Source organism: Zingiber officinale, chromosome 9A (assembly GCF_018446385.1).
Source record: "Zingiber officinale cultivar Zhangliang chromosome 9A, Zo_v1.1, whole genome shotgun sequence".
Lineage (NCBI taxonomy): Eukaryota > Viridiplantae > Streptophyta > Magnoliopsida > Zingiberales > Zingiberaceae > Zingiber > Zingiber officinale.
Genome location: NC_056002.1, coordinates 30,565,582 through 30,585,440, shown reverse-complemented (window position 1 = coordinate 30,585,440; position 19,859 = coordinate 30,565,582). Strand labels below are relative to the sequence as shown.

General features: G+C 35.3%; 1 protein-coding gene across 2 annotated transcripts; it reads right to left on the bottom strand.

The window, feature by feature from the left end:
- Positions 1-4,334: 4,334 nt before the first annotated feature.
- Positions 4,335-7,485, bottom strand: LOC122021879 (cytokinin dehydrogenase 11-like). 2 transcript variants are annotated; one of them, XM_042580049.1, is made up of 5 exons: positions 6,756-7,485; positions 5,862-6,140; positions 5,174-5,436; positions 4,658-5,086; positions 4,335-4,455 (listed from the first exon to the last, which is right to left on the bottom strand). In XM_042580049.1, exons 1-5 carry the CDS (start codon positions 7,440-7,442, stop codon positions 4,407-4,409), a joined length of 1,707 nt encoding a protein of 568 aa, XP_042435983.1. In that variant the 5' UTR covers positions 7,443-7,485; the 3' UTR covers positions 4,335-4,406. The 2 variants fall into 2 exon arrangements, with proteins under 2 accessions (XP_042435983.1, XP_042435984.1); XM_042580050.1 differs by lacking the exon at positions 4,335-4,455 and having other exon boundaries at positions 4,601-5,086.
- Positions 7,486-19,859: the final 12,374 nt, after the last annotated feature.

The window sequence follows — 19,859 nt, the reverse complement described above, 5'->3', positions numbered from 1 at the left end:
AATTTCTTATCCAAGGACTCCTACAGCTCCTTAGCTGTTCTCTTCATGCTATACAAAGCGTACAGCAAGTCGGCAAGGCAGTTGAGGATGTAGTTTCGGCAAACTAACTCAGAATGAGTTCATGCCTCCATTGCACTGATGGTCTATGCATCAGCATCCTTAGCACGCTTGGGAGGGTCCTCGGTCAAAAACTGAGCCAGATTGAGCATGGTCATGTAGAAGAGCATCTTCTGCTGCCACCTCTTGAAGTTTAGTTCATTGAACTTCTCTAACTTTCCCCCGTGATTGATTGCCACAGTTTCAATCGTGGTAGAGAGGGCCTTCATGTGTTGAGTCTATTGCACCTCAACACTTTGTTCTGTGGTCATCTCAACAGAATCGAATATGTTTCAAGATTGTTGGACAATCTGTTGCCGGAGATATTGGGGAATTAACTGAATTGAAATTACACAAAATAAATTCTAACTTATTTGTCGAGATTACTTGAGCTGATAATCTCAGGTTGCCAACGGGGCTGGTTCTGCCAAGCTTTCGGTGGTCTGAGTCACGGAGTTGATGCGGTGCGTAGCAGAATCGGGAGTCGATCGCCGAGTCGGAAAGAGAATTCACCGAGTAAGATGTTGAGGCCTGCGCTCAACGCAGTTTCCTTGAAACAAATTCTTCTCACCTCCGGCTGTGCTTCGAGGTTCTCTCGGGTCGTCTGTTCCCCATGATATAACGGTAAAACCATGAATACAACCAAGCACTGGTTGTTCGTGGTGAACTGAGAATGCACTTGAGTGCTATCATGAGTAATTCAGCCGAGCGGATGCACGACTGAGAGAGTTTTGTGGGAGAACACGGGTGGACAGAGGTTCGCTCCCTGCTCTTCCTCTCGCTTTATCTTTCGCTTATCTTTTGCTTTATTCTTAGCTCAAGATTCAGCCTCCTTATATAGGAGCTCCCGCCTCGCCTGTAATAAATAATCAAATTATGATCATTTAATGAAGGGTTTAATGTCATCATTAATGGGTTTAATGTCTTAATTAATGTTGAGATGTTACGAAATCATTATTAATGAGTTTAATATCGTCATTAATACTAAGACGTTACGAAATCACCATTAATGAGTTTAATGTCACTATTAATGTTGAGACGTTACGGAATCACCATTAATTTCATATTAATGTTTCTGTTACACTCTTGAGCATGTAGCAAAAAGAGATTCAAGTGGTAATATGTTGGTTCATTCTTTTGGGCAAATTTTACCTCGACCGGCCCGGCATTCGACATGCGTCGATCGTGCTCGTATACAAGTCAACTTTGGTTCAGTACAATTCGAGTCCTGGATTTGCATCCACCCCTGCGGACTCATGCCTGAGAGAGTCTCTCCTCATGCATATATTTATAACATCAATCCATGTGTCATAATTTAAACCAATAATAAAGCCAAGAGACTTCTAATGTAAAACTAAACTTATACACAATGGAGTCTCTTCGTCTCCACCTCTTTATTCTATTCACATTTCCAACATATTACATAGAGTTAGTAGAACAATCTCATGGGCATAACCATGCAATATCCTTGAAGTTTATAGGACAATATTACTTAGAGTTAGCAGAGCAACCTCATAAGGGATGCACTCAGCAATAACTCTATGTTTCATAGAGCAACCTCACAAGAGATACGCCGAGCAATAGCTCTGCGTTCTACTAAGCAATCCTACAAATGATTATTAAGCAATATTACTAATGATTACTGAGCAATAACTTTGTGTTCTACAAAGCAACCTTAAGGGATGCCTTGAGCAATAATTTTGTGCTCTGCAGAGTAACCTTATGAAGAATCGCTGATCAATATTATAAGATTTGTCAGGCTAAAAAGCTCACAAGGCAATAACGTAGGGGTACACAGAGCAATGTGGTTAAGCAAGAATTTCATTATCAGGCATTTAATTGTCAATAGATGGTAATAATTGAATGGAGGAATGTCAGACACGATTTCTTTGATTCCTTCTTCAGAATATATGACAATTAGTGAATAGTGGACGAATATTAATTGTCAGAGATGGTCTCCTCAAAATCACCTTTATCTTACATGGTAGTCACAGATTGAGCACACGATAATGAATCATCAGAATTGCGTCTTCACTGACTTAAGCGGAAATTAAAAAAGTGAAAAGACGCGAAGAGAGGTGATATGAAGATTTCTTTTCCGACGGCTATATATAAACACCTCGGACGATAATTTCTATGTACGATGGTCTTCTTTTTCTAACTAGTAGAGGCAACTCCTTCCTTTACTGATTTCTCTCTTTCTTTTTTTCGATCGATTACTGACAAAAGCATCTTAGGGGCCATGCCAGAGAAATCGCTCTAACTCTAACTTATGTTAATATAAAATCCATTCGCCCCGTGACATATCAAGACTTACGGAGAAAAAACGAACCCGAATAAGTAGAAAAATAAGCCATAAGTTTAAAAAAACAATCAAACGTTAAACATTGTTTTTCTAGTAGTCCACTCGATCCTCTCAAGTAGCCCATGGATTGAGAAGACCAGCAACAATGCACCAACTCTCTCATTTCGGTTAAATCCATATCAACTTTTTTTCCTTTGTATAATGTTGACAACAAAAAGTATTATTGTCACTTCAATGACCCTTCCAGAGGATGATTCTTCATTTTCTAGAAGAGTGGTAAAATATGGAAAATTTTGTTGGCTAACAACAGTACATACCAAGATGAGTTGAGACAACTAAATTAAAAACGTATTTCATGTATGCTGAGAATTAATCTCAGATATATCGATAGCAATAATAAAAAAAACTATATAGATTTTTTAAAGTTGATGTGATAAAAAGAAGAGTTTCAAAGGCTACTGCACTTCCTAATATTTATATTTATATACCATTTTTTGTTTTTTCAACTGTACTCTAGAAAACTTCATTGAAAAATGTCATTTTGCCCCCACATACTTTATTTTCTTTTCCATTCTACCTCCAAAAAAATCACACAGATAGTATATTAGGGCACACATGATATTATAAATTATAAATAAAAAATTATGAGGTTAAAATAAAAGACTGCCTTAGAAACTCTTGCTTGCCATGGAATAAAAAATTCTCAGTAAAAATTTGATTAAATTAAATAAATTAATCATATCAGCTGAATTTAAAATTTTAATTCAATTATTTCATAATTTATTTATTTTTAAATAATTTAGTTTGATTTTAAAATTCTTTATTTAGTTTAACCAAATAAATTGAAATTTTAAATCCAACCGAAGCTTAAATCCAGTAAAATCCCTAATTCGTTCGTTAGCTCCTCATCTGGCAAATCCACTTTTTTATTAGGTTTCGATTAATTCAATTTGCTCAGCACTATATCCAAATCATCATAGTTGGTCTTGGATGTGCAATCATAATTTGGTAATTAAGGTACGTACCTCTAGAATCTCAAGAACTAATTTTAGAATTCTATAATGAGGGGTCATATAATCAAAGTCTACAATCATCCCGATACCTCAAATATAATTATAATTACTGCTCTAAGAGAGCTCGATTGTAACATATCGAAAAGGAAGATTAAAGTATGTTTAGAACCCGAAAAAAGTAAAGCACGAAGGTTGATGATGCTTTTCGACATTATATTTCCTTTTTCTTTTTCTTTTCTTGCACTTGTTCAATCTTTTTCTCTCCCTTTCTCTCACTTTATCTTTACTTGTTCAATCTCCAGTTTAGATGCAAATTAAATTACAAATACTTGTCTTTTGTCGTAACATGTGATGGGAACTTAAGCAATATTGTTGTGGGATAAACTAGAACATTCATACTAATTTTCTTATCCAAAATACATAATTTAAGATAAATTTGAATATCTATTTTTTGCTACACCATATATCAGTTTTTTATTTTTTTTCCTTTTTTCTATTTAAGGAATAAAATTTATTTTCTAAATTTAGAGAATTATTATTCATAAATATAAAATTTAAGGACTAAATAGGATAACTGATATAAATTTTTTTAACTATCTTATTTAAGTTAAAATTTTCAGATAAGTTAACTGATATAGATAGGAACCATAATCCTAAAATGTCAATAGAAACGACATTTACAGAAAAGCTTCACTAAAATTTCATCTTAAAATATCGAACAAAACTAGCATAAATGACATCCTTACTATCTAAATGAACAAACTCCACTATTTTTATTTTTATTTTTATTTTTCTTTTATGATAAAATAATATTATTTTCACTTGATGATCCAAGATAACTCAATTCGTCGTGACTTATCACCCACTGTTGGCGGACACCCCCAATTAATGTAACATCCATCACAACATCAATTATGTGCACGGCACAAAAATAGTAACTTGATAAAAATTTAAGAAAGTGACATCCACCAATCGCCCGTTGCCACGTCAACTTATCGCAATCTAATCCATCCCTCGTTGCAAATCATTGTCGGAAGGCTCCTATGATTGAGGAGGGCAGCCAGTTAAAGTTTAAAAAGAATGAGGAGTAAAATGATGATGATGAAATAATATGGGGCATCGTGAAAAGTAGTATTTTTTTAAAAATGAGGCTCGAAAATTGTAATTTATCAGGCTTCAGGTCGAGGAGGGACAAAACGGTAATTATTTGAAATAATTGGGATAAAAATACAATTTTGGTTACATTTTTGTCGGCGGCCGGAGAGTTTTGGGCAGCTCGATCGATCGATCGTTACTATCGTCGACGATCGCCGGCAGCGCGGAGATGATTTCAGGTGGTTGGCTGGCGGCGAGGGCGAGCGGGCGGGTCCGGGAGAAGATGTTCTGCCCTGGGGCGAGGATGGCCATCGGGTCGTACCGCTGCTTTCTCTCCACGAAGCGGCCCCAATCTCGGCCAAAGTGCGCCGCCCAGTCGCCCTCGCTATCGTATCGAGGGATGTACACTTTGAAGTCGTATCCCTTGGTCCGGCAGTGGCGCAGGATCTCCTTGTTCTGCTCCGCCGCTGCTGTCGCCGCCGCCGCCTCCCCTCCTCCCGGCGCGATGAACCGAAGCAGCGCCACCAGGTAAAACACCTCGCTCTCCGGCAGCGCCACCGACATCCTCTCGTCCCACCTGATCAGTCCCGACGCCGCCGCCATTTTAAATCACTAAATGTCGCTCCTTTGCCGCTCAAACAATATCAGAACAGAGAGGACTCACCTGCTCCGGCGCAAGGGGTAGACGAGCATCGGCCCGCCGATGCCTCCGAGGAGGACGCGCTTGAACACATTCCGGTCGAAATCGACGATGTTGCTGGCGGAAATGAACACGTTGAGCCAGGGGTGCGGCGTCGCCCACGTCCCGCGGGCGCGCGCCTCCGCTTCCACCGGCGCCACCCGCGACAGGAACGCCACGTAGCCCACGTCCGCAGAAAACTCCGCCGCCCTCACGTACCGCAACCGCCGCAGTAGCTCCTCCTCTCGCTGCCGATGCCCAAAAAATTTTAATGGCAATTTTAATATTAAAAAATTAAATGTAGAAGGATATTTTAAAAATTATCCACTATTTATTTTTTAAAAATTTTTTTTAGCAAAAATCAAAAGAATACTCATTTTTTTTCATAATAAAAAAAGTATTCTAAGTTAAAAAAAATATCAAAAGAGTAGTCATTTTTATTTTTTTCTCGAAAATATTATTATTTAAATAATAATAATACTATTTTAACTAGATTAATACAATATAAGATAAAATGTCTTTTACTAAAATAATAAAAAGGTGAATGTAACCTTAGGAATAATTTTAAAAATGCTTAAACTGTAAGGGGCGTTTTGAAAATCGCCTGAAGGTACTTACAAAATTTCGACTGTGAAAGGTGGAAATGTCAGGGGTTTGATTAGTTATTGCGCACCTCGTCGACGCGGTCGGCGACGCGGTCGTCGTAGTAGAGGGCGAGTTCGAGGCAGTAGAGGACCGAGGCGGCGGCGGCGGCCAGGAAGTCGGCGGGGTCGAAGGCCGAGCCGGGCAGAATGGGCACCGAGTTCCACCCACTCGCCGGGTCCGACGCGTCGTTCAGGAACGCAAAGCCCTCCACGTAGTTGAAGGCTGACGCGTCGGGTTGGGTCACCAGCCACTCGGCGTCGCTGGCGAAAGTCTCCAAGTCTGCGTACACCACCCTCCTCCACCTCACCTGCGTCCTCGAATAGCAAATTTCAGAAACTTATTGGATCAGAAAAGAAGTTTTCACTGTCCATATCAAGTTATCAACGGTTATCTAAATTTTCATTCCAGTTCTGCTATTTTTAAATATTTCATTCTAGCGTTATAGATTTTCACATCTGATTGCTTTTCAGGGAATTTTTTCTTTGATCCGTACTTTATCATTTTTGTAGGAAAATCCTTACAGTTTAGATTTACTATTATTCTACCATTTGTGTTTTATAGATATTCCTTTTGTTTCACTAATTGCCTTCACAATTTATAACTTTTCCAACGTAGCTTCTAACTTTCAATAACGTTGAAATATTTTTAATATTTATATTTTACTGCTAAAATAGTGAAATAAAGATTAAATGTTTATTTTATCCTTTTAAAATAGTATTAAACCACTTAAATAGAAAGTATTTTGATAGAAAAATATAAGGAGTTTGGGAGGCTTTATTCGAAAATTAGTAATGCTTGGGAGCGTACTGAAAATTACCATGCATAAAAATGTAATATGGAGAAATTGTTTCAGTTTCCACCCTAAAGTTTTTAAAATTGTTGGTTCACCGGAAAAAAGGCAAAGAGTAAAGGGGCGTTTCACCATTTTGGGGGCGGGGAGGAGGGCGAGACGAGCGCGGGTGATGACGCCGAACTGGCCGAGGCCGCCGAGGACGGCGAAGAAGAGGTCGGAGTTGATGGAGGCGGAGCATAGGCGGCGATCGCCGTCGGTGGTCACCACATCCATCTCCACCACGTTGTTGACCTGCGGCCCGTACCGGAAGCACTGCCCGCTGACGCCGCCGTTGGACAGCGTCCCGCCAACGGTGAGGCCGAGGTAGTCCGTCCATGACGGCGGCGCCATCCTGTGGTTGCGCACTGTCCACTCCAGCACCTCCGACCACAGCGCGCCGCCGGGGACATCAACGGCGGCGCCTCCGGGGGCCAAGGACATCGGCGGGCCGAGAGCGCGCATGTCGAGGACGATCCCCCCGGCCGCCATGGCCTGCCCGCCGACGCAGTGGCCGTTTCCGCGTGCGGCGACGGTGAGCCCCGCTGAGCGCGCCGCGAGGAGGAGCGCGCGCGCGACGTCGTCGGCGGTCGACGGCCGTAGGAACCTCGCCGGCCACAGCGAAACCACCCCACCGAAGTCGCGGGCCGAGAGGGCGACGTCCCCAGCTTCCTCGACGCCGAGCGCGCAAAGGATCGCCTCGTCGGAGCTGCTTCCGCCGGCCGAGACGAGCCACTGCAACTGGTCCTGCCGCTGGTGGTCGAGATAAGCTATTAACATCGTGGCACAAGTTGTGCCTACAATTGTGATCGAAGTTGTTTCTTTGTTCTTTTAGGAATGCGCAACCAGAGCTTTATATAGAGATAAGGCCACGTCATCACTTTTCCTTTTTGTTTTTTTATATGACTTTATTTCCATTTACAATTATTGTAATCATTATAAATTTATTTATTTATTTTTATATACTCTGAATTTTTTTAATTGACTTTGTGATTGTTTAATAAAAGTTAAGAGTTCATATGGATGATGTTGGGATCTTGTGGCGTAAAGTTAAATTTTCCATAATTGAATTAATAAATATGGATGTTAATTGTGTTTAGTGATGAGGATCACTAATACATGGTTTAGGTGGGAAGACGACAAGGTCATTAGTTTAATTATATGTGGATAAATAAATAATTAGTAGAAAGTTTTGAGAAGCCATCCATATTAATCTATGCATGAGGTGTAAATTGGGCTAGGACACGAGTTTAGTTTGGATTATGACCAACATGACTTTCGAAAAAATAAGTTGTGTTTATATGGCCAAACCTAGTCATCATATCATAAGACATGGGTGGCTTGACTTGCAATTAGGATTAATAAAGTATGATCTAAATTTTTAAAAATATACTAAGCACTTGAGTGTGCTAGACCCTTATACCATTGGGGTAATGAGGGAAGAAAATTTGACATATAGAATATAGTTTTAATTTTTTTTTCAGTATTACCTCTATTTTTTTTTTTAGTTGGACAAGACTCTAATACCTTTATAAAATTTTTTTTTAATATTATACTTATCTTAACCAAAAGTCAAATATATATATATATTTTAAATATTACCGGCTCAAGATATTTATAGAAATTTCTCTACTTATAGTATTGTCAATTCTAAGATGTGAGACTAAAAAAAACTCTAAATTTCTAATTGATTAATAAGAAAACTTATTAATAATATATCGCTGAATCTCTAATTTTAAATCCCTAATTCATTAATGAGAAAAATTACTAATAATACGACACAGCTGAGTCTTAAATTAGAAAAAATCTCAATACTACATCATAGATGTGTCTTAAACTTTATATCCCTGTATTTATAAAAATTACTAATAAATTTTTGGTGTGAAAAGAAAAAAAGAGATTAACATAATTTCATTTTGGGCTTTATCAAAATTAATTAGTAAAAAGATAGATTCTTAATAAAATAATAAGTTATTGATACAGTAGAAATCTACTCTGCACCGTATAGTGATAACGTGTCAATAGAAATCCATCTCGCACTGCGGAGCGATGATGTCGGAACTTTCATCTCACGACATATCAAACTTTGTAAAGAATAATACGTGTTAAAGAGCTTGTCGGGAGTTATCCGACGAGCACCCTACAACGCCTAAGTCATAATTACTAGAGCCCTAATTAAGAAGAAATGATAAAAATAATTGAGTACCAATAGATGAGAAATTAAAGAGAGTCTCCAACAACATTATCTCCCTTATATACAAAGAGAATCTCAAGGGACGCATCTCACTAAAATGTGCACCTCTTTGCAATGGTTGTCATGGTAACCACTACGTCAAACTACCTTCGGACAGAGAACCCCTATCTATATTCAAGTTTGGGATCATAACTCTATTAGACTCGAGAGTGCTTGGTTGATTGACACTAATTGGTAGGTCAGGAGGTGGCTGAACCACTGGGAGGTTGAGAGGTCAGGATGTCGAACCAACGACATATCAGGAACAAATGGTTAGGAAATTAAAGTGCTAAGGCTGTTGCAGTATTCAAGTTGTTGTAGTGATATGAACCGCTACAATGCTTGAGAAGATATAGTGCTCAAGATGCTACGTTATACTCATTGTTCGGTGCTTGCAATCCACTTGGACTCGAGCATTTGGACACTCGAGAATGCCTCCATCTCGAACTCGGGGCACTTAGGCACTTAGAAGCACCACCCACTCACGTTTAGGAGTGAACCATGTAGGCGCATACGGTTCACAAATCATATAACTAGATGAGTGATCTCTTGGTCTAAAAAAAATAAATCAACGGATGGACCACTTACAATATCAGTTGGATCATGACTATAATCCTGTTACAATTAGTTGTGATCCCTCCTTGGATTCATCGTCCTCTCTAAATTATATTTTGAGTCTGGACAGAAGGTCAGAGGCCACTTGAAGATCACCCCCCGCTTGACGCTAGATTATCTGACCACTTGCCCACGGTCAATGACCTTTGATCATCTTTTTTAATCTAAATTATAACCTTGAGAGAACAGTAAATTTAGAGAGACAGATTGGATCATGATTATGATTCAATTATAATTACAAATGATCTATCCCCTGATTCATGCATTTTAAAACCGCGGATCTGTGCCTTAACTAAACAACCCATTATTTGGCACTTTTAGTTCATAATATAAATTAATTAAATAAGTGATAATAATCACATTACAATTACTATAATTTCAATGTGAATTAAGCCATTACAAGATATGTGTTCAAGGCCGTGAAAGTGACCTCTATGCAAAACACCATGAACATCTTATTCTTACATGACGTAAGGTCCTAAATAATTCATCAAACACATATCGCTTCTAATAATTTTATTACAAGTCAATTTCATGATATCATCGACACTTATTTTTTCTACCTCGCAGCCTAGAACATATATATTATATAAACAATATATACTCGGGGTTATAGTGATAAAATATTTAAGTTATCATCTAAATATTCACGGTTTGATCCTTATTTATAGTGTATTTGTAAGAATTTTTCTTCAAATAGAGGGCGCAATCAAAGGATGCTGGGCTAATAGGCTGACCATCGTATACGCTTCCTAATTTACCCTGATGACCGATGAAAAATTTCCATGGAACCGGACTGGTCACCCTAAGAATAGTCAATAAAATTAACTTAGATTATCATTTTTTTTAAAATTTTTTTTTACGATAGAATATATAAATTGTCACATGCCCGTTGTTGCATGCCCAACTCATTAATTCTAAAACCTAATAATAGTTTAATTTAATTAACTTAATTTATCATTAACCACCCTTGGAGAGAAGCTCCAACAACATTACCTCCCTTATATACGAAGAGAAGCTCAAGGGACACATCTCACTAAAATGTACACCTCTTTGCAATGGTTGTCATGGTAATCACTACATCAAATTATCTTGGGACAGAGAACCCCTATCTATATTCAAGCTTGGGATCACAACTCAGTTAGACTCGAGAGTGTTTGGTTGATTGACACTTTGGGTGCACGAGTAAACACCTAATTGGTAGGTCAGGAGGTGATCGAACCAATGGGAGGTTGAGAGGTTGGGATGTTAGACAAACGACATATCAGGAACAAATGCTTAGGAAACTAAAGTGCTCGGGCTATCGCAATATTCAGGTTGTTATAGTGCCCCAAACACATTAAGAAGCTAAAGTGCTCTAGATGTTACTTCGAGATGTGCAAAAATTCGATTAAATTGGATAAATTGATCAAACCGATTGAATTTAAAAATTTGATTTAATTTATTCGGAAATTCAAAATTTTTTTCTTTAAAATCAATTAATTTAGTTTGGGTTCAATTTTAAAATGTTTTATTCGGTTAAATCAAATAAACTAAATTTTTGAACCAAATCAAAATTTTAAATCCTAAATCCTAAATTTTAAATTGAATTGAATTTTTAGTAAGTCAAATAAAATTATTAGAAAAAATTGATTTGTTCGATTTTATCGAAAATTTAATTCGATTAATTTGACTTTTTATTAAAATCAGTTCATAGAAAAATTATTTTAATTCAATTAATTTAGTTGGATTCAGTTAAATTTTAACTGAGTTGAGAACACTTCTAACTCAGACTTGGGCACTTAAGAGCACCCATAATGAGGTGTTAAATGAATGTTATAATACCCATTTAATATCCTTTTTTCATTGTGAGTGGACATTATAATACTCACTCACAAGAGAAAGGAGAGAGGATGTTCAAAGGTTTGAACACCCTCTCTCTTAATTTTTTAATATTTTCTTCTTTTTTTTAATTATAAAATTTTTAATATTATTTAAAAAACTAATAAAAGGGATGAATAAGTGGATGATGGGGCCCATATTAATGTTAAAAGGGATGTGAGTAAAAGAGATATATTGTTATAATGAATATGTGACAGTGGACCCCATATCTTTTTATAAGATGATAAATATTATAACACATTAACATTACGGATACTCTTAGGCACTTAATACCACACACTCACGTTTAACAGTGGACCACGTGGCCGCCTATTGCTCACGTATCATATAACTAAACAATCCAATTTGGCACTTTTTAGTTCATAATATAAATTAATTAAATAAATAATAATCACATCACAATTACTATAGTTTTAATGTTAATTATGACATTAGATATGTCTTGAAGGCCGTGAAAGTGACCTCTATGCAAAACACCGTAAACATCTTATTCTTACATGACTTAAAGTACTAAATAATTCATCAACTCATGTCACTTCTAAATCATTTCCAATAATTATATTACCAGTCAATTTCATATCCACTATAACTCCGCGTCTTTGTTTTTTTCCTTCTTAACCTATAACATAAATATTATCTAAACGACACATAATTTCTTTATGAGCTCTAATTAAGTAAAGAATGCAAAATCACATGGAGAAAGTTCCAAACCTTGCCTAACAAAATATAAAATAAAATACCTTAATCCATAATTAAATAAAAGTATTCATATCGATTTCTCTATAATATTTTTAAAATTTAAATAAACTATCAACTTTATTAAATTTAGACCAGTATTTTTTACTATGCACTATATATATTATATTCTAAAATTTTTATTATCTTATTTCTGTTATAAAATTATATAAACAATTGCATATGAAAAGAAAATATTATTAACCTTTTCTCTTTTTCCTCTTTCTTTCTTACTCATTAAAATGAATATACATATGTATTTATAGGAACATAATCATATTGAAACTCCTCATGAATTTATATAACTTAGGAGTTTAAAAGATGATAGGTTATGTAAATGAGGGAGTTTATGAAATCATTGGGGGTTATGGACATCCACATAATTTATTTTACAACACTCCCCCTTGGATGCTCATAATTAAGGAATCCGCCTCATTAAAACCTTACTAGGAAAAACCCAATGGGAAAAAAAATCTAGTAAGAAAAAAGAGTACGTCATTCTGCAACTGTATCACTATAAATTTACCAGACAATATAATATGGTATAGTGAAAATTTACTCCCCCTATTTGAAATATCATTTGAGATCTCTGTACCGCCGCATTCCAATACCATGTACTAATTTCTTAAATGTTGTTGTAGGTAATGCTTTAGTAAATAAATCTACCAAATTATTGCTAGAGCAAATTTGTTGAACTTTAATATCACCATTCTTTTGTAGATCATAAGTGAAGAACTTTGGTGAAATATGTTTAATTCTATCCCCTTTGATGTACCCTTCCTTTAATTGAGCTATGCATGCCGCATTGTCTTCATATAATATTGTTGGAATTTCCTTATTAGTAGCTAAACCACATTTTCCCTTGATATGTTGAATCATTAATCTCAACCAAACACATTCCCGACTGGCTTCATGTATTGCAAGTATTTCAGAATGATTCGATGATGTAGCGGCTATGGTTTGTTTGATAGATCTCCAAGATATAGTTGTTCCACCATATGTAAATAAATAACCAGTCTTAGATCGACCTTTATGTGGATCAGATAAATATCCTGCATCTGCATAACCAATTAACTCTGAAGTAGACATATTAGAATAAAATAAGCCCAAATCGATGGTACCTTGAAGATACCTAAATATATGTTTAATTCCATTCCAATGTCTACGTGTTGGAGAAGAACTATATCTTGCTAATAAATTTACAACAAATGCTATATCTGGTCTTGTATTATTAGCAAGATACATTAATGCACCAATTGCACTTAAATATGGTACTTCAGGACCAAGCAGTTCTTCACCATTTTCACTAGGTCGAAAAGGATCTTTGTTCACATCAAGTGATCGAACAACCATTGGGGAACTTAATGGATGAGCTTTATCCATATAACATCGTTTTAGAACCTTTAGTGTATAAGCTGATTGATGGATAAAAATTCCATCAGCAAAATGTTCAATTTGTAATCCAATACAAAATTTTGTTTTTCCTAGATCTTTCATCTCAAATTCTCTTTTCAAGATATCAACTGTATGTATAACTTCTTCAGGACTTCCAATGATATTTAAATCATCAACATATACAGAAATAATGATAAATTTTAGTCCATCCTTTTTTATAAAAACACATGGACATATTGGATCATTTTGATATTTATGTTGCACCAAATAATCACTTAGACGTTTATACCACATACATCCAAATTGCTTCAATCCATACAAAGATCTTTGTAATTTAATGGAATAAATATTTTTAAAATTTGAACTTGATGCTTCTGGCATTGTGAGCCCTTCAGGGATTTTCATATAAATATCATTATCAAGTTTTCCATACAAATAAGCTGCTACTACATCCATCAAACGCATTTCAAGCTTTTCTTGTGCTGTCATACAAAGAAGATATCGAAATGTGATTGCATCCACTATAGGGGAATATGTTTCTTCATTATCAATACCAGGTTTTTGAGAAAAACCTTATGCCACTAAACGAGCTTTATATCTTATGATTTCATTTTTCTCATTTCGCTTTCGTACAAAAATCCATTTGTACCCTACAGGGGTTACACCTTTTGGTGTTTGGACTACAAGTCCCAAAACCTCACGTTTTGCAAGTGAGTTTAATTCCTCTTGAATTGCATCTTTCCATTTTGGCCAATCATGCATACTACGACATTGTTCAATAGATTTAGGTTCTTGATCATCATTTTCATAAATAATTTCAAGCGCTACATTGTATGCAAATTTATTGTCGATAACTAATCTTGATTGATTCAATTTCTTCCCTGTCTTGACATAATTTATTGAGATTTCTTCATTATTTTCAAGTATCTGGACCTCTTCTGGAGTTTTATCAAAAGTTATGTCAGTTGTCTCTATAGGAGACTTAGGCGCTTCAAAATGAACATATTGATTAGTTGCTCCTTTCCTTTTTCGAGGATTTTTATCTTTAGAACCGATTGGCCTACCACGCTTCAGGCGAGTTGTAATCTCATTAATTGATTGTCCAATTGGTACATCAATATGAGCCAGAGCATTAATAGCTGGTATATGTGACTTAGTCACTCTTTTCAAGTCAGTGAATGCATCAGGCAATTGATTTGCAATATTTTGCAAATGTATTATTCTTTGAACTTCAAGTTTACATTGATTTGTACGAGGATCAAATTGCGATAATGATGTATGCCAAGTGACTTCTTTGGGAAACTCTTTAATTTCTCCCCCTAGCTTTGTAAAAATTGTTTCATTAAAGTGACAGTCAGCAAATCGTGCCGTAAAAACATCTCCTGTCATTGTTTCCAAATATCTTATAATTAAAGGAGAATCATATCCAACATATATTCCCAATTTCCTTTGGGGTCCCATTTTAGTGCGTTGTAGTGGGTTAATTGGCACATATACTGCACATCCAAATATTCTCAAATGGGATATATTAGGCTCTTGACCAAAAGTCAATTGTAAAGGGGAGAATATATGATAACTGGTTGGTCTGATAAGTATAAGTGTTGCTGCATGCAAAATAGCATGCCCCCAAATAGATGTAGGAAGCTTAGTTCTCATAATCAATGGTCTAACTATTAACTAGAGGCGTTTAATAAATGATTCAGCTAAACCATTTTGTGTATGAACATAAGCAACATGATGTTCAACAGTTATTCCAATAGACATACAATAGTCGTTAAATATTTGAGATGTAAATTCACCCGCATTATCAAGACGTATTTTCTTGATAGAATATTCTGGAAATTGAGCTCTCAACCGAATTATTTGGGCGAGCAATCTCGCAAACGCCAGGTTGCGACTTGATAATAAACATACATATGACCATCTTGTAGAGGCATCAATTAGCACCATAAAATATTTAAATGGCCCACATGGTGGGTGAATAGGCCCACATATATCACCTTGTATACGTTCCAGAAATGCAGGGGATTCAATTCCAACTTTAGATGGTGAAGGTCACATAATAAGTTTTCCTTGAGAACAAGCAGAACATGAGAATTCATTAAATTGGAGAATCTTCTGGTTCTTTAATGGGTGTCCATGTGAATTCTTGATAATTTTTTGAAACATTGTAGAACCAGGATGTCCCAATCGGTCATGCCAAAGTATAAAATCATTTGAATCAGTAAACTTCGGATTTACTATTGCATTTGTTTCTACTGCATATATTATTGTGTAATACAAACCAGATAAGAAAGCGGGTAATCTTTCATATACATGTTTCTTACCCAACACTAATTTTGTAATATAGAGATATTCAATGTTCTCATCATATGTTTCAATGTGATATCCATTTCGACGAATATCTTTAAAACTTAGCAAATTTCTTTGAGACTTGGGAGAGAACAATGCATTGTCAATAACAAATTTTGTTCCTCCAAATAATGATATATTAGCTCTTTCAGAACCTTCAATAATATTTGTAGTACCAGATATTGTATTAACATTACTTTCACCCATTTCTAAATAAGAAAAATATTTTTTCTTTCTGAATATAGAATGTGTCGTTGCACTATCAATAAGGCATAAATCTCCATTATTTAATCCAAAAGCCATGATATTCTTCATTAAAACAAAAGAGATACATAATGAGAAACAACTAAAAGATTAGTAAAAGAAAACATAATAGCAAATGAACTAATTTATTTTAAAATATTTGATTAATTTAGACATTTCCATAAATATCTTCATTTCCAGTCAAATTGTCTATCCCTCCATCAGGATCTGCAAAGAAATCAGAAACATCCAAATGTGTTGTCATAGAAGGACCAACAATTGTGTTATTGTCTTGAAAGACAACATTGGTCTCTATATCTTTTGCCTTGCCCTTTAAAGAGGCTTGGTAGAGATCAATAAAGTATTTTGGCGTACGACAAGTACGTGACCAATGCCCTTTCATGCCACATCTATAACATGAATTTTATGATTTCTTTTCGTCATTATCTTGTCCACTTTGAATCCTTTTACCATTGTCATTTGTCCACTTTTGGTGAACATTATTGTTAACCCACTTCTGGTGAGTTGTTGTGTTTCTTTTATTATAACCATCATGATTTTCTTGAGATCGATCATTTCTGTATCTACGACCACGACCACGACCACGGCCACGACCACGACCACGACCATGATGAAATTTTTGTCTGTGCTGTCGTTTATCATTTTTACCAGTTATATCATTCACTTCAGGGATTGGACTAGCACCAGTTGGACGGATCTCATGATTTTTCATCAAAAGCTCGTTATTTTGCTCAGCCACCAGAAGACATGTAATCAACTCAGAATATTTCTTAAAACCTTTCTCTCTATATTGCTGCTGCAGGAGCATGTTAGATGCATGAAAGGTAGAATATGTTTTTTCCAACATATCTTCATCTGTAAATTTTTCACCACATAATTTTAATTTTGAGCTAATTCTAAACATTGCTGAGTTATATTCACTTACAGATTTAAAATCTTGTAAACGTAAATGAATCCTTTCATAACGAGCATTTGGAAAAATCACGGTTTTATAATGGCTATACCTTTCCTTCAAATTATTCCATAGCTCAAGTGGATCTTTAATTGTCAAATATTCAATTTTCAATGCTTCATGAAGATGGTGATGAATGAATATCATTGCTTTTGCACGATTTTGTAAAGATTACTTATTTCCATCTTTTATGGTGTCTCCAAGACTCATAGCATCCAAATGAATCTCCGCATCCAAAATTCACGATAGATAATTTTTTCCCGAAATATCAAGAGCCACAAACTCTAACTTTGAAAGATTGGACATAGTAAGAATCTATTACAAAGAAAACTAAATTATTAATAATAATTATCGTGCATCATATATATTTATTAATAAATGATAAAACATGATATAATCAAAAGATGATTTGGTAATACTTAACTGTAAAATATTGTAAAATTTTTAAAACGTTGCAAATTATACAAATAAGTAACTAATTAACTAATAGTTAATCGGATAATAGTTAACAAATGATAAAGGAACTATAAATTTAACTTCTTGGCATTTAAATAATTTTGATTGAGGAAAAAAAATATGTATATATAAATATATCTATACATTTTTTTAATATTACCTATAATTGATTTAAAAGAAAAAGTAGTGCTCTTCGTGCTGATAACGTGTTATAAAATTATATAAGCAATTGCATATGAAAAGGAAATATTATTAACCTTTTATCTTTTTCCTCTTTATTTCTTACTCATTAAAATGAATATACATATGTATTTATAGGAACATAATCATATTGAAACTCCTCATGAATTTATATAACTTAGGAGTTTAAAAGATGATAGGTTATGTAAATGAGGGAGTTTTTGAAATCATTGGGGGTATGGACATCCACATAATTTATTTTACAACAATTTCTCTTTTATTTTTAATCAATTTTCTCTCTCATATTTTATAAGTTTAAAGGACAAATTTGATATATCAAAGTGTTGACCTTTGCAATATTGCAAACATAGTCTCATATTAAAAATACATAGGAAAAATCATAGGTTTTTAAGAGAAAAGATATCTCCATTGGTATGAAGCATTTTGGGGAGAGCCCAAGAGCAAAAATCATGAGAGTTTAGGCCCAAAATAGACAATATCATACTATTGTAGAGATATTTAAATTCTTTTCGATCCTACAGTGGTATCAGAGCCACTTGCGAAGGCATATACTAAGTAGTTAGAATTTCATATGTGATATAGAAATTGCATGACATGTTTATTATAATTTGCATGATTATGAGAAAGTTTCGGCCAAGAGGTTTTTAGCGAAACCATCATGGCTTTGTGTCTCATAATTAGTTGTTTAAATCATAGTAAATTTTGTCATAATAGATTGAGAATTTTATATGACATGGTGCATGATTATGACCCTTAAACCCCAATGTGATTGGATGTGTGTGTTGTAATTCATAATACGGCATGCATGTCGTGCCTCTCCTCTTTTATTCTAGTTGTAAATTTAGACTATATTCGAATGTAACTCAAGTTTTCTTTAGATTTTATAATGTACAAAATAGAGAAGAATAAGTTTACTCGATGACAGTGAGAAAGGGAGAAGGACAACAGCACATGGCGACCAAGGAAGCACTTGGAGAAGATGCTTTTACCTAGGTTGACTTTTTGATCTTCTCATTGGCATGAGAGGATCATAGATAATGGGGCCATAACCATGTCACGATTTCTTTTATGCATATATGTGATGTATGCCATGATATGTTATGATTGTATGTAATGCATGTGTAGTTTAATAATGATTAGGTCTTTTAAATATGCCTATCAAAGTTTGATACTCACTACTATCTCGATCATTTGTAATCAGGTTTGCCAAAGCAAAGTGACTCGTTTTATCTTGGTAGAGTGTGACAGGACAGTAATGATGTCCGACTATTGAACTTTGGGTGTGACTTAACTAAGTTAAGAACTTAGAGGTATATCTCATACGATGTAATTCAATTATACTAGTCTTGGGTGATTAGACAAAGCTAATTCAAGATGTGTTATAATGTGGATTTCATAAGACGGGCAAATGAACAAATAGTCTTGTTCACACAATGATACAAGAGTTACATATGATGTAATTGGTAAATGTTGCCTACCTAAATTATACTAAGTCTTGGGTGATTAGCCAAAGCTAACTCAAGATGCGGTATAATACGGATCTTGTCCCACATAAATGTTATCGCGATTGGATTTGGAGCTAGTAGTGTGGGTAAAACCACATCCATGACTTGCTTCTACCAAAGCTTTACAATTTAGTAGGAGAATCATTTAATTAAAGGCCTAGTTAAATGATCAAAATATGATACTTATTTCTACATTTCATTGTTGTAGATCACCATGTCGTCAAATAAGTCAAATACTCTCTCTCTCTGCGATCCGTCCTTGATAAGGACAAGCTCAATGGAGTTAACTTCCTAGACTGGTACAAAAACTTGAGAATAGAACGACAACTATACGTTTTAGATCAGCCCATTCCTGAAGCATCCCCCACTACTGCAACTAGAGTTGATAAGGATGCTTATAAGAAGCATCAAGATGATACATTAGATGTATCATGTCTTATACTCACTACCATGAACTCTGAGCTTCAGAAGCAACATGAGAACATGGACGCTTATGATATGGTTGAACACCTTAGACAACTATATCAAGGACAAGCAAGGCATGAGAGATTTGAGATCTCTAAAGCTTTATTTCAATGCAGAATGCAAGAAGAAAGTCCTGTAGGGCC

Coding starts and splice junctions, on each gene's coding strand:
- LOC122021879 (XM_042580049.1), bottom strand. CDS start 7,442: ATGTTAATAGCTTATCTCGACCACCAGCGGCAGGACCAGTTGCAGTGG. Junction 5,437..5,861: donor TCGCCGACCGCGTCGACGAG/GTGCGCAATAAC, acceptor GGGCATCGGCAG/CGAGAGGAGGAGCTACTGCG. Junction 4,456..4,657: donor CTCCGGCCGCCGACAAAAAT/GTAACCAAAATT, acceptor CCTCAATCATAG/GAGCCTTCCGACAATGATTT.